Raw genomic sequence first — 15,320 nt, 5'->3', positions numbered from 1 at the left:
ACAACATGTGCCTTAGTTCTGCATATTTTTCCTTTATATAAATTAAATTGTACTTATGTATTCTTTTATGACTTGTTTTAAAAATGTTGTAAACGAAGTATGTCACACGTTCAAATGCCTTCCCTGCTGGCAGCTCAGAAAGTGCTGGACAAAGGAGAGGGAGATAATACCCGACACATTTCTTAGAAAGCTGTAAACCTGTATTTGCCTGCGTGCTACACTAAATACTGTGTACAATGAAGGGGGCCTTGCATTTTGAGGGGCTTCCTCTCATGTTTCAGAATGTTAATGATAAGAAAATGTATTCTTACATTATTTTTCTAGGCCTGTGATATATCTGGAAAGTAAGCAACTGAGGTGATTTTTTTTATTCTGCAGACCTATTAAAAATAATTAAAGTATATATTTTGATTATTTTCTTTTGTTTAATTTTTTTTTTTAGAGAAGTGCATGAACGTAAGTGTTCAGCTTGGTGCATTTTCTGAGTGAGCACATGCCAAGATCAAGACACAAAACATTACTAGCACCCCGGAAACCCTTTTGACTCCCTCCAAGTTACTGTCTTTCTCTGAAAGGAACCACTATTCTGACTTCTAACACCATACAATTTATATAAATGGAATTAGGGTGACTGATTTCTCACACTCAACTTTATGTTCATGCCTCTTGCTACATGTAGCTACAATTCACTCATTTTTACCACCGTATAGTGTTCTATTACACAAATATATAATTTATATATCTATGTATCTATTGATGGATATGTGGGTTTCTTCCAGCATTTGTTCTTATAAACAGGGGTGTTCTCAGCATTCTCCTATGTGTCTTTTTATGCCCAGGTGCAAAGGTTTCTTTAGGAGAAACTAGGAATGGAATTTCAGGGTCATAGAATACAGTTATTGTTCGCTTTAGGACATGAATTCACCACTTACCACTCACTCAATGTCATACATGAACTTACCACTTACCACTAAAAAAAAAAATTGGCCAATCTAATAGGTAAAAATTCAATTCATTGCTTAAATTTGCGTTTTTAAATTATATTTATTTCACTATTACTTTTTTTGTTGTTGTTGTTTTTAGATGAGGTTGTGCTGTGTTGCCCGGGCTGGAGTGCGGTGGTTATTCATAGGTGATCTTGTGCATTACAGCTTTGAACTCCTGGGCTTAAGCGATTCCTCCCATCTCAGCCTCCCAAGTAGCTGGGACTACAGGCAGGCCCACTGCACATAGCTACATTATTACATTTTTTTTTTTTAGCTGTTCATTGGTCATTTTTATTTTTTCTTTTGTGGATTCTCTGTGTTCTCAGTCAATTTTCCGTGCTAGTTGCTGATCTTTTTCTTAATGATTTGTAAATGCCTTTCTATATTAAGGATATTACTCTAATATCTATTATGAATGCTGCAAGTATATTCCCTATAACTTATTCTATCTTAGAGTTTGGCTTATGATACTTTTTGCCATTTAAGGTTTTATTTCTTTCCCCTGGGATGTGCAAACTCCAGAGAAATGGGGTCAGTGCTCCCCCATTTCAAGTTTTAAATTAAAATTTTTGTCCAATTAGCGCCATCATTCTTTTTTTCTTACAAGCTCTGCCCTTTCTGCTGTTGGAAGCAGGTTTAAACATGCTTTTCTACTCCAGGATGATGCATTTAAAGTGACTTTTTATTTTTCATATTCACAGAGTAACTGGTTTTCCCAAGTTGTTGTCCAGAGATAGCAATGGCTGGTCAGGGTGTGACCTGCTATGCCAATGTTAGAAGCAAAAGTGATGATGCAGCTTCCGTTATCTGGAGATCTGTTTTCATTACACGGAGAATGAGAATTGAATTGACTTGTGTGCTAAGGCCAGTTCTTCGCTTCTTACGCAAAGGATGTGGAAATAATGGTCCTTTCTCCCCAGAACCCAGCAGGTAGGCTGGGCTCATTATAACAGGGAAATTTCACCAAAGTGAGAACACCTGAGGGACAAAACTGGCCTGCCAAGACCAACCAAATGAACTCTCCAGCAGTTGCCTGGCATGGGCTCCCCTCCCACAGGGGTTGCTGATTGCTCAGGCTTTTATAATTCTTGAGCCCTGTTCCAAGGAGCTTTTGTGGTTTAAATCAATATGCTTCTGGGAATAAGTGCCCTTATTATTTCCTCGTTCACATTATTTGCTGTGCTCTTATAGCACCCTGACATAATATTCTTTGTGCTGCAGTACAATAACAGTCCTTTCAGGAATCTCTAAGAGCTTTCTAATTAGGACCTACAACCTCACAACAGATGGAGAACATGAAGCCCAGAGACAGGGATGATGAGGCTTCACCTTGGTCACAAAGGAGCCAAGCTTCAGGGCCCGGGCTACATTGCTTATCTAGCAGTGATTGCAGAATTATAAGATTGCTTCAGGGCATGGCAGGGAATGCTGGATCCTTTGCAGTATGGCTTAGGGGGCATTCGCTATTGAGTTGAGGACTGAAAACTAGCCTCTGCCATTTCTAGCCACACCCAGGAATTGGTTGAGCAATAGCTCTTGTGTTTATAGCCAGTTCTCAGTGGCAAGGCTCAGACCAGAAACTGCACAAAGGCTAGGTAATTTGAAACTAAATTTACAGTTAAATAGTTAAACTTTCTTGATTGCCTACCATGTGCCAGCCACCATGTTGAGCACCAGGAAGGCAAAGCTGAACTCCTAATCCCTCCGTTTGGATACTTACAGTCTAGAAGAGGAGACAGATATGTAAGCAGAACCTTACAAAGTTATCAGAAGCCGGGTGCTTTACTAGAGAGTAGAACAGAAGGCTGGTAGTACTCAGCCCCGGGGCCTTCAGGGTGTTCTTCCCGCTTCCTGGAGAGGAGGACTTTTGACTTGGGTAAATCCTAGGAGATGGGCTGGAGCTTGCTGGGCAGAGCTGGGGGAGAAGTGCATGCTGAGAGTCAAGCACGGACAAAGGCCCAGAGACGTGCAATGTACTGGGGTTCAGGGAGCAATGAGAAAGTCCGCATGTCCAAAGTGGCCATGGTCATCCCACTGTTCTTTCTCTTGTCTATTACTACAGCAAAAATCTCTCTTTCTATGCTCAATATTTTATTTTGGATGTTGAAAAGGCTGAACATTGTTTTTATAGTTCCCTTGTTGCTTTAACCCTTCATTTCTCCTCAGGGACTTGTGGGTGCCTCTGAGGAGGGAAAGGTCACGTATCTTTCCTGAAGAAAAAGCACAAAGATGACTATCTCACTGCAGTATGTGGATACAAGCGGAGGCGGTTCAGGGGATTTTGGGCAGGAACCCAGCTAGGCCTTCTTTTACCATCTTCACAGCAGAAAACACGGCCTTGGAAAGCTTCCAAGGTTACCTGTCACAGATCCGGCTACACAGAGGGAGGTTCTGTGGGCCAAAGCTTGTTGCAGAATTGATAGATGAAAACACATGGGGAGTAGGGGTGTGAGGAGAAAACGCGAGCTGGCAGGCAGCCTAACAGAAGGCCCACGTAGGAGCGGAAGCCTCAGGTTTGAGCTTTAGGAATCGGGTTCACAGCTGGCTCTGGAATCGGGCTGGACTGCAGTGGTGCGAAACCAAAGGCCACCTCTGGCTTCCTTTCTTTGCCCCCCACCTTTTTTTTTTTTGAGATGGAGTCTTGTTCTGTCACCCAAACAGGAGTGTGCAATGGTGCGATCTTGGCTCACGGTAGCCTTCTCCTCCTGGGTCCAAATAATTCTCCTGCCTCCCGAGTAGTGGGATTACAGGCATGTACCACCACGTCCGGCTAATTTTGTATTTTTAGTAGAGACGGGGTTTCACCATGTTGGCCAGGCTGGTCTCAAACTCCTGACCTCAAATGATCTGCCCACCTCCGTCTCCCAGAGTGCTGAGATTATCGATGTGAGCCACCACGCCTGGCCTCTTTGTCTTTCTTTTCCCTGGTGTCTTCCTTGCTCACTCCACCTTCCACAGGGTCTTACGGGTTTCATATACCTCCTTAGTCAACAAGAATAATGTATGTCCTGCTCAAGTCTCCCTCAGTGCCACTTTGCCACCTCAGCTAGACCTTGGTACCATGGACACTCACTGAGTACCCTAACATAGGTGACAACATCTGGAGGAGGGGGGCAGGACTCTGAATCTGCTACACATATACATGATGATTTGCACATAGTAGATAGTCTAGGAAAAAGAAGGGCCAGGAGGGAGGAAGGATGGACAGGGAAGAACCTAGCTAGAAACGGAAACCCCAGCCATCCAAAGCAACAACATATTCTAAATTCTGACCAAGAGGAGGCTGCTGCTGGAGGAGGGTGAGAATGACTAGGAGGAAAGAGATAGATAAGTACTCTTAAAAAAAAATTAAAAAATAAAACTTTCTTGCAAGTTTTAGTCACTGCCCACTCGCTCCTACCTCAGCCCTCAGTTTAGAGCCTCAGCTGCACTCAAGGCCCCCAGTGGGCCTCTGTGATACTAGCAGGCCCTGCTCCAGCCTCTCCACTGCTCAGAGCTCAGACAGCGTGCCTCTCTGCCTCAGTCTCCAAGGTGAACATCAGGGATGGCCAGCAGGCAGATCAGCCAGGACGGCTTCAAGTCAGGGTGAGAACCAGGGCTGGAGGCCAGAGAATAGCCAGGGAGCTAATGGGAGGCATGGGGCAGTGGAGGGAGCTGGCTGCTCCTGGCAGGACATGGTAACATTAGCCTCCATTTGTCCACAGTGGCTCCGACCAGAGGGCCATGCAGCTTGACTGCTTCACACGGATGGATTGGGATACGGGCTATGGAGGAATACTGAGTATTGTGCCTGGCTGGAGGTCAGGACACGGAAGGACGAACAGGTTTTTCGGGGATGGAGGGAAGAGTGTTCAGATAGAGGGAAAAGATGAGCAAAGCCACAAAAGTAAGAACGTGCAAACTGAGCTCCTGGAATGCCCAGCGTGCCAGTTTTACTGTGGGCTGGCATACACACAGAGGGCTGTAGAAAACAGAGGTCTGGCTGTTAGGCCTGTGTCTAATTGTGGAGGATCTTCAATGATAAATTGAAGAATGTGCACTGTATTGGGAACCCAGTTTTGGTTTTTTTTAACTAGAAGAGTGAATTGCAGCTGGCGCGGTGGCTCACATATGTAATCCCAGCACTTTGGGAGGCCAGGGTGGGCAGAATGCTTGAGCACAAAAGTTTGAGACTAGCCTGGGAAATGTGGTGAAATCTTGCCTCTACAAAAAAATACAAAAAATTAGCCGTACGTGGTAGCACGCGCCTGTAATCCCAGCTACCCAGGAAGCTAAGGTGGGTGATCCCTTGGACCCAGGAGGTCAGGGCTGCAGTGAGCTGTGATCATGCCACTGCACTCCAGCCTGGCGACAGAGTAAGACTCTGTCTAGATTAAAAAAAAAAAAAAAAAAAAAAAAGAATTGAGAAGCAATGGTTAGAATAGTTCACTCAGAGGAGACCGAAACTAGCAGCGAGGAAATTAGGAAATGAAAGCAATATTCCAGGAAGACATAATGAGGTTGTGAACTAGGATGATGGTAGTGGGAACAGAAAGAAAGCATGTTGTGAAGAACAGCACCCCCTTCCCCAAAAGTAGGACAGCTCCTCTCCCTGCATGAACACCTATCTCATAGAAACATGCAGACACACACACTTAGGAGGTGAGAGAAAACACAGCCTCTTCACCGTCATTCTCTTCTCAGCTGTCAACCCCAGCCCTCCCCAGCTCCACCCCCACTCCACCCCCACCACTTCTCTGTACACCCTTCTCCTGTTCCCTCCATCCCATTTTGGGCAATGGCTGGAGGCATCCGCTCTAAGGACAGAGTCACGCGAAGCTTATTTATATCTGCGGCTGCACTGCCTGAGCCCTTAGTCTCGAAGGCATGTGTTTGGTGGGGAGATGGGCCACACCCCATCTCCCAGACAAAGCCCTCTTGCTGGGAAGTCTGCAGCTGTGGCCTCCATGAGATCTTGCTGAAAAAATAGGGCCAAGAGGTCACACAGTCCATTCCTCTGCCTCCAGAGAGGTTCTTGGCAAATGCACCCCTGTGACTGAACAGGCTTCCTATCTTAAAGCCCTTCAGAAGCACCCATGAAGCCTGAATGCTTCCTTCTTTCAGTATGTCATTGTTTCCAGAGTTCACTAAGTTCCTCCTTATACCCAACCTAAACTTCTTACTTACATGAAGGAGGCCACCTTGCTTCTTGCTCCGTTTTTGAGGGGTGGCAAACTCTCCAAAACCTTGTCAGTAGGCAAAGAATTCTGATCAGTGAGGTATGAAGCGCCTATTGAACCATGGGGCTTATGTCCAATGGATTTGATGACATGAACTAACTTTGGATATAAGCCCATTTATTTTGCAGTTGATCAAATAAGTCTCAGAAAGAATGACAGGATGTCTGGGTCAGCTCACTGCACTGGTGATACTTCTCCCATATCTTCCTGGCGCACTCCTGCCCCCTCTCTCACTTTCCCAGGGATCAAGACTTGTGCTGACAGGGAAGGCTGAGAGATGGAAATACTCTCCTCCCTACAGAAAAGGATACATTCCTCTTGAGTCTAAGAGATTTTAGTCCCTTCTAGGTCCTCAAATGAGACCTGGAACATCATCGTTCTTTAAGGCAGAGATGACCTGAAACGTTTTGTAGGGCTGATGTTCCCGTCCCCATTGCTCTCTGGGCCTCTGGGCCACTGGGCCAGGTTGGCCAATCCACCACTGAGAAGGAAGGCAACCAACATCTGTTGGGCACCCTCCAGGCACCAGGCTTTGTGTGTGTTATCATATTTAATCTTCACAACTCTTCAACAGGGTAACTATGAGCCCCCTTTCACAGATGACGAAGCCAAGGCTCAGAGAGATGTGATGAGAAGAAACAAGAGACTCGCAGAATAGCTAGGTGGCTGATATGGGGTGTGGGACAGTGGAGAGAGCTGTTTGTTCCCATTAACAGGACCTGATAACATTAGCCACCATTTATCCACATTTCAGCCAACCCCAGGGTCAGGCAGCTGAATGTACACAATACTGGTCAAAGAAAAATACGAAGGGTCGTGCTTGGTTAGACAAATCAGGGCCAGGGTGTTTCTGCAGGGTCTGGGGGGACAGATGAGTTTTTCAATGTGGAATAGTTGGTGTCAGGGAAGACTGAATTCTGACAGGAGCTATTTCCCTCTGACCAAAGTTTTGCCATCTTCCCCAATCGCAGAGGACTGAAGCAGGCTTAAGATTGCAGTGCGAGGCTGAAGTGGGAAGATTGCTTGAACTCAGGTTGAGGCCGCAGTAAGCTATGAGTGTGCCATTGCACTCCAGCCTGGGTGACAGATCTCTCATTTTTTAAAAGTAAAAATTAAAAGATCGCAATGAGTGGTTTAGGCTGGATGTAAGAAAAACTTAGTGGGTTGTGAGGATGGTTATACCAAAGGAGACACAGGGTGAGTGAGCCTTTCTGAAGGACTCCACAGGGAACTGCAGTGACTCTGCCCTGGGGTGTCCTGTCCAAACCCATTCCTTTCTCCTTTCACTGGAGAACATGATCAGCCTCTTGAGGAAGCTCAGGCTCACCCTCCATAGTCAGGGTCAGAATGCGTTTCTCACCACCCTCCTCCCATTGTCTCTTTAGGAAAGAGGGGGTGGTGTGGCCCTGAACCCCAGGAGCTTGGCCACCACTGTATTCCCAGCACCTGCTATGCTGTGTTTGACAGACATCTCGTGCATCAATCAAAGAATACCTTCTCAAAATGGTTTATGCCCTTGCTGGCCATGCCTTTGGCATACATCCGGGAAATGTGTGTTCAAATTCCTTCTCTGACAAATGTTGCTGACTGAGCTGCAGTGCCTTGATGATGTCAGCTGAGTTACCTTCAATGCTCAGGAGCGCTTTCTTTTCATCAGCTACTCCTGGTCAGCCACTTGGGATTGGGGGGCAGGGGGAATTACTGCTTAGGACAGATTCTCAGGCCCTCTCCTGTGTCAAGGGCCCTCAAGGAGAGATTCCAGATGTGCTCACTCTGAGAGAGAACAATTCTAGCCAGGGCTAATATGCCTTTGAGCATCCCAGGGGACATGGTAACCATTGAGTAGGATAGTGCTGATGTTGCTGAAGAGATTCTATGATTATACTTATTTCTCCCTAATGCTCCAATACCTTGAAATGTGACACGGAGGGGTTCAAATCATCTAGCAGCCTGACCAGAGGCAGCAGCAGTTTCTGTAAGGAGACAGTATTTAACTTTTTTTAAAGTGTAAACTCCTATCTCCTTGAAGTTGAATATTTCCTTTACATTTTAGGGGCATATCTTTTTTTTTTCGAAATGCTCTTTTGTCCCTCTCTGGATAACAAGTAGTAGGTGCTCAATTGTTTGAATTACATCAAGAAGAGGCTGAGAAGGAAGGGACACATGCATTCTAAATGCTGCAAAAGAAAAAATTGCCATGGCCAGTTTTTAAATTACTTAAGATCCTCTCCCGACTGCTACATACAAGGGGACACTATCATGAATTTCAGAAATGGCACTGTATTTTGTCATTTTTGTAAAGCCCTCGCCACATTTTCTAAAAATAGGCCTTATTCTGTCCAGTGAGACTCCAAGTTGCTTGGGGGTTCTCCCTGTCAGTTTCCTTTTGACTCTCCCACGGCCAGCTCAGGCCTGGCGACCGTGTTGTGCTCTCACAGGGAGAGTCCGTCTTCTCCATTTGCATTTCCACAGTAGTCCTGTCTTCCGCTTCTCCTGTGATCCTCCTAACCACAGGATGTCCGCTTTTGCTGGTGGGTGGGATAGGAAGGCAAAGCAAGGCAGGAGCAAGTGTTAACGATTCATCATTACTTTGCTCATCTCACTACACTTTCATGCCATCAGGGCAAGATGACACAAATAGAAAGCATCATTAGCTCCACTGCTTCCAGTGTGGGGTGGAGGGAAACTCCAGGCAGCTCAGCCTATTTTCACCTTCCATGGTCTTGGGAAAAAGGAGAGGTAGACACTGGTATCTTCTCATAATTCCTTAGTGTAATTTAGCTCCCTTTTATTTGTCCTAATCCTTTAAACATTTTTGACTCATCACCACAGATAAATTCATCAAAACCCTCAAATGAAATCACCAAGAAAACCCAAGAAAGTTGAGTTAGAGAGTACTTTTTCTCTGCATACCATATAATTTTCTTCAAAACATCCTGACTTTCTGGGTATTTGAGATGCTCATTTTCCTGATTGTTATACTTCATTTGGCATTACCCCATCTTTATTAACTTCACTTGAAAAATTATCTGGAAACAACAACAAAATATTTTTAGAACAGCAAATTTCAAAGATGATTGCCCAAAGGAAAAAATGGTTCTGGAAAAGGGGGAAATGGGGACACGTCTCTGGGAGCAACAGTGCTGATGAGAAGGCTCAGGGCCCCAAAGTGGGTGGTGACACAGCATACAGACACATTCTACGCGAAAAACAAGGCAAAACCATGGAAGCCATGGAAAGTTAAAATCTAGTACAAGACTCAATGAAGTGGCTCCACAATATAGTGAAGATAAAGCCAGGCCCAGGACGACTTGGAGGATCATGACCCACCACGGACCCCTGCTTTTCAAGAAGCAGCATTTGCCTTGCCTGTAAGTGGGATGGGTAAGCCTGTGTTTACAGATCCGTCCATAAAGACAAAATTTGGATATATTATTATGGATGAAGGAAGAAAATAAAATCAAATTAAGCCAACTCACCAGACTTTGGACTTCTCACTACATCTCGTCATACTGTTAATGTCTATGTGACTGGCAAAGGCTAAGTCCAAGGCATTGTGCAAAAAACAGGGTTTGATTGAGCAACATAGTTGTTTTTTTTTTTTTGAGACGGAGTCTCGCTCTGTCGCCCAGGCTGGAGTGCAGTGGCACAATCTCGGCTCACTGCAAGCTCCGCCTCCTGGGTTCACGCCATTCTCCTGCCTCAGCCTCCTGAGTAGCTGGGACTACAGGCGCCCGCCACCATGCCCTGCTAATTTTTTGTATTTTTAGTAGAGATGGGGTTTCACCGTGTTAGCCAGGATGATCTCGATCTCCTGATCCGCCTGCCTCAGCCTTCCAAAGTGCTGGATTACAGGTGTAAGCCACCATGCCCGGCCTCAGCATAGTATTTTAATACCAGAAGCAAAGCAAATGCATGAACCGAAATACCCTCCTCGTCATCTATACACTCTTTTGTGTGGAACTTTTAGTGAGTCAAAGATTTCAATGTAGGCCCCTTTATCTAGAAATCCACTTAAGGGTTATGTGGGTCTTAAAGCAATAGTTCCCATTTTTTCATTTCTTATTCCCTGCACTTTCCAACTCCATAGGCAGTAGCCACACAAAGCCATTTAATTGAAGTAGGCGGGGCATGGTGGCTCATGCCTGTAATCCCAGCACTTTGGGAGGCCAAGGAGGGTGGATCACTGAGGTCAGGAGTCCAAGACCAGCCTGACCAACATGATGAAACCCCATTTTTATTAAAAATACAATATTAGCCAGGCGTGGTGGTGCATGCCTGTAATCCCAGCTACCTGGGAGTCTGAGGCAGGAGAATCACTTGAATCCGGGAGGCAGAGGTTGCAGTGAGCTGAGATAGCATCATTGCACTCCAGGCTGGGCAACAAGAGTGAAACTCCATCTCAAAATAAATAAATAAATAAATAAAATACTATAATTAAATTTAACTGAAATCACACTAGCCATATTTTAAGTACTCAATAGCTACATGTGGCTAGTGGCTATAATGGTTAGTGCAAATTTAGAACACCTCCATCATTACAGAAAGTTCTGATGGTCAGTGGTGCCTATACTCTACATACCAAGTGCCAGGTCATCTTAATCTCAGTATTCTTTTGGCAGGTATTGGCACAGAAAGATCAAGTGACTTACCTAAGGATTAATGTTGAGTCTTATAAATAGAATTTAAACTGACATCTCTGGGACCCTAGTCTGAGGATCTTGTTTTAATTGATTTGCTCTTCTCTGAACAGTATCTTAACATGAGAAATGGCATATTCCCCAGTTGCAAATTGTCTGCTATCTTGGTTGGTTTGTGCTAGAAAGGTTATGTCTGAAGATCTTAATTTAAGCTGGAATACATTAATTTCTGAACAGTCAACATTCTACTGCTATCTTCATTGAAGGCAATCAGCAGAATGTGTTTACATATATTTCTTTGTATGTTTACCTTTACATATTTTAATTAAATGATTTACAGCATAGTAGACAGAAATTCTATTTTGTTTAGGTCATTATTTTATTACTCGATGTACCCAAATCGCATATGAGGAAAGACAGCTTAAATGTGTTTAATAGTAGAGACAAGGTAATAAAATGCTCAGTGAGAACTGATCTAACACTGTGGAAAAAAAAAATACTGAGGATAATGACAGTAGTAGTAATAATAAAAGCAAATGCTTATATATCTGTTTACTATATGCCAAGCATGTTCTAAGTGTTTTAATACATTAATTCTACACCAACTCACTTAATTCTCATACCTACCCCATGAAACACTAATGTTTCTCTATTAGGAATAAGGAAATTGAGGCATAGAGAGACTAAGCTTGTCCATGGTCACAAAGTTAAGATTGGAACCTCAGCAGTATGGCTCCAAAGGCTGGTGCTCTCAGTCACCAGACTACACAGCAGTCCCCCCTTATCAGTAGGAGATACATTCCAAGACCCCCAGTGGATGCCTATGACTGAGGATGGTACTGAACCCTATATACACTACATTTTTTTCCTATACATACACAACTATGCCAAAGTTTAATTTATAAAATAGGCACAGTAAGATATTAAAAGTGATTATAAAATAGAACAATTATAACAATATACTGTAATAAAAATTATGTGAATGTGGTCTCTCAGTATCTTCACCTCTGGGAACCGAAACTGTGGAAAGCAAAACAGCAGATGAGGAGACACTACTGCACTGCAAAGTGACGAAGCACTGAGAAAAACTAGTCCCATCTTCCTAGCTTTAACCAGCAAGTGCCCTTGATACTTCTAAATTTAGGGAACATGCCCACTTCCCAATTAGTATGCGTATCTTTTTTTTCTGCATCTCATTTTTCTTTTCATTCATTACTGTAGTGTTGAAGTTATAAACAGTTTCCCCCCACCACAAACAACTGTTTAACAGTTGATGCCAAAAATTCAGTAGATATTTTACCAAACTAAATCAGAGCTCCAATCCTGGATCTAATGGACATACTAAAATAAGTCTTTCCTGCTTTAGAGTTATGTTCAGTTCAGTTATACTCTGAACTTGTTGGACTTGCTTTTATTTTAATAATTCCTGGCCAGGCACGGTGGCTCACGCCTGTAATCCCAGCACTTTAGGAGGCCGAGACGGGCAATCACCGGAGTTTGGGACCATCCTGGCCAACACGGTGAAACACATCTCTACTAAAAAACATAAAAATTAACCGGGCATGGTGGCACATGCCTGTAATCCCAGCTACTCGGGAGACTGAGGCAGATGAATCGCTGGAACCCGGGAGGCGGAGGTTGCAGTGAGCTGAGATTGCACCACTGCACTCCAGCCTGGGCAACAGAGCGAGACTCTGTCTCAAAAAAAAAAAAAAAATTCTCTTCTGAGTTTGCCAGGAGCCCGTAATACACCAAGTTAAAAAGTTCATAAACACAGCTATCAAAAACCTATCTTTTAAGAATGTAACATTTGGGAAGTTCTCAAAGGGAAATGATGGCTTACAAGATTTGCTTCTTTTTTTGGAGAAATCTACCTTGAATGGCACCAGAAGCTTGAAATCCACATTGTAAACTTTAATCCTGAAAATAGCCGCTTAATTACAAATAAAAAAGATCTTCCCCAGTTTAAGAAATGTTTTTGTTTGTTTTTAGTCTTTCAGTCACTTGATAATACAACTCTAGGCCGCAATCCAGAAAACCAGTCTAATTCAGTCACTTCATAGACAAAAAAACCCCTAAGATGTAGAGAGGTAAAGTGACTTGCTTGGTCACACAGCTAATTCATCAGAACAAAGAGTGAAACCCAGGCTTTCTGATTCAGCTGTTTCCACACCTGCTAAAAGAACAAGGGGTTCTGCACACGTCTTCTGCACTGCTCTGGCAATTTTTCCTAAGCACGTGTTCCCAGATGCTGAGATGACTGTGCAGGTTGTGTGAACCGCATACAACTGGGCTGCAACTAAAGAGATGTCATTTACAGTGGACACCGTAGATCTGTACACATTTTATGAGAATGTTCTGGCTGTTAGCAGCACAATGGGTTGTGCTCATGAAAGCAAGCAATCTTGCAGAGACCCAAGTTGTGATTCACTTCTCAGTCCCAGAGGTCACATGACAAGAAAAAAAAAAAAATTTTATTTTTTAACTCAGACTCCATTCTCCTTTGAATTAATGTTGACATATAAGAGAAAAAGGCAAAACACAAGCAAAGAAACTGAGATATTTATTTAAAAAGGAAATTCCAGGGAAAGTACCCTGCATTACCTTAGGAGCTGCATCCGGCCAAATTACTTATAGCATCAATATCTGCAACCGTATGATCCCTGATGTTTAGAAATCGTGACCCTGAAGCCCTAAATGATCCCCAATCAAAAAGCAGTTAAGTTATATCTAGCATACTGTGTTAAGAAAGTCTATTTTATCATGGTTTTCAACCAGTATTAAAATAGGAAAAAAAAGGAGTTTTCTGGCTAACCAGAAAACTCTGTTCCCTGAGCATCTCAACAAACTGAGCCTGTGTTATAAAGAGACTGCTCTCGCTAAACAATCAAGTCTAGCATAACTCATCAAGTAGAAACCAAACCAATCACCAACCAAAGGAAAAGATCCACCCCTTCTAACTTAAAACATTAAAGATATTAAATGAGTGATTTTTTTCACTTTTGGAAATAATGTGAAATGTCTGTATTACACATAGTTGCAGACACATTAGAAAAAAACAAATTAATGTTTAATTTTCTATGAAATTGCTAGCTGCTCTTTGTTTCAATAAATATGAAAATAATAAATTAAGATTGCTTTAGCACAGGAAGAGATAGATAGATACGTGGTTGAAACAATACAGCAGGATGTTTCAATACTGCTAGACTGTGGGCTTTCATAATCCAGAAGGCTGGATGTTGTAGGGAGCACTTTCAAGTCCATCTACAAAAGGACTCAGGTTCTGCTACCATGCATAAACCTTGTAGTGACTGGTCAGAACTTCTCAATGAACAGCTCAGAATCCTAGGTCTAAGCCAGGCAGCAAATGATGTATTTTGGAAGAGTAGTGGTCAAATTTATCAATTCAATGATCTCAACATGTGACTATTCTTGAAAGAAAAAGAAAAAGCTCGGCAACAGAAAAAACAGTAATGACAAAACAAAACAATCTTCTGGCCAGGAGCCCAATTATTTTTCAGAAAAAATTTTTAAGAAAACAAAATTTTTCCAGAATATTCCATTACAAAAATCAATGAATAAATGAATTACACTGTAACTTTCATACATATTCCATATGAAAAAGCAAACTGCTTCTGGCAATTTGATTGATCTCTTGAAAGTCTGCCGTGCATGCATTCCATGGTTAAAACCGTGTGTAGGCATTGCGCTGCTGCTGCTGCTGTAATGGCTGCTGGGCTTGCTGCTGTTGTAAGCGAATTTGCTGGGAATAAGGGTCTTCCAGGGATTTTACAAATATGGTAGTTCTGGGACCAGTCTTCCATACTATACCATTGGCATCTTTCACAGAAGATTCCACTGTAATGTTGTGTGTTCCAAGGATAGCAAAGTTCAACAGAAATTGAGTACTGAAGTAATCATTATGAGGTTCAACCCTTTGCTCCATCTCATTGGTCATGTTGTCAATGGGTATCTGGAATGAAACAATTGTTAAATAACAACAATGGCTAACATTTATTCAGTACTTACTATGAGTTAGGCCCTGTTCTAAGAGCTTATTTAGACCATGCAGACAATCAAAAAGTAGGTACTGCTATCATCCTTGCTTCACAGATGAGGAGTCTGAGGCAGACAGGTGAAGTAATTTCTCCAAAGTCACATGATTAGTGAATGGAGTAGGAATCTGAACACAGGCAGGCTACCTCCAGGGCCTACACTCTGAACGATTAAGCGATGCTCCTCACTATCCTTGAGTAGAATGAGCTCCCAGGGCTGTTTACAGCCCCTTCACATGCTGGGCTTTCTTCCTTGCTTACTCAACCCCATCTCTAAATCCCTATCTTCCTTGAGACTGTGAAGAGATATTCTGAAGAAATAGGATGAAATCACCTGTTCCAGAGAGTTTAAAATCTAAGAGACTGAAAAAGAACAAAACACTAAGCATATCTAAGTTAGGTTCCCCCAAATCCAGTTGG

General features: G+C 43.1%; 1 protein-coding gene and 1 pseudogene across 7 annotated transcripts in view; one reads left to right on the top strand and one right to left on the bottom strand.

The window, feature by feature from the left end:
- The first annotated feature begins 1,725 nt into the window (after positions 1–1,725).
- On the top strand, positions 1,726–9,663 carry LOC116275237 (annotated as a pseudogene).
- A 3,722-nt stretch (positions 9,664–13,385) lies between these two features.
- Positions 13,386–15,320, bottom strand: part of INTS7 (integrator complex subunit 7) — a 96,326-nt gene continuing 94,391 nt past the window's right edge. For all 7 annotated transcript variants that reach the window (XM_003893125.5, XM_021927292.2, XM_021927299.2 and 4 more), the window contains one exon: positions 13,386–14,818. In XM_003893125.5, coding sequence (XP_003893174.2) covers positions 14,531–14,818 — 288 coding nt within the window. In that variant the 3' untranslated portion in view covers positions 13,386–14,530. The remainder of the gene's footprint in view (positions 14,819–15,320) is intronic.

The sequence above is a fragment of the Papio anubis genome, chromosome 1 (assembly GCF_008728515.1).
Source record: "Papio anubis isolate 15944 chromosome 1, Panubis1.0, whole genome shotgun sequence".
Taxonomy (NCBI): domain Eukaryota; kingdom Metazoa; phylum Chordata; class Mammalia; order Primates; family Cercopithecidae; genus Papio; species Papio anubis.
The sequence above is the reverse complement of the archived record's forward strand: the minus strand, read 5'-3'. Positions and strand labels throughout refer to the sequence as shown.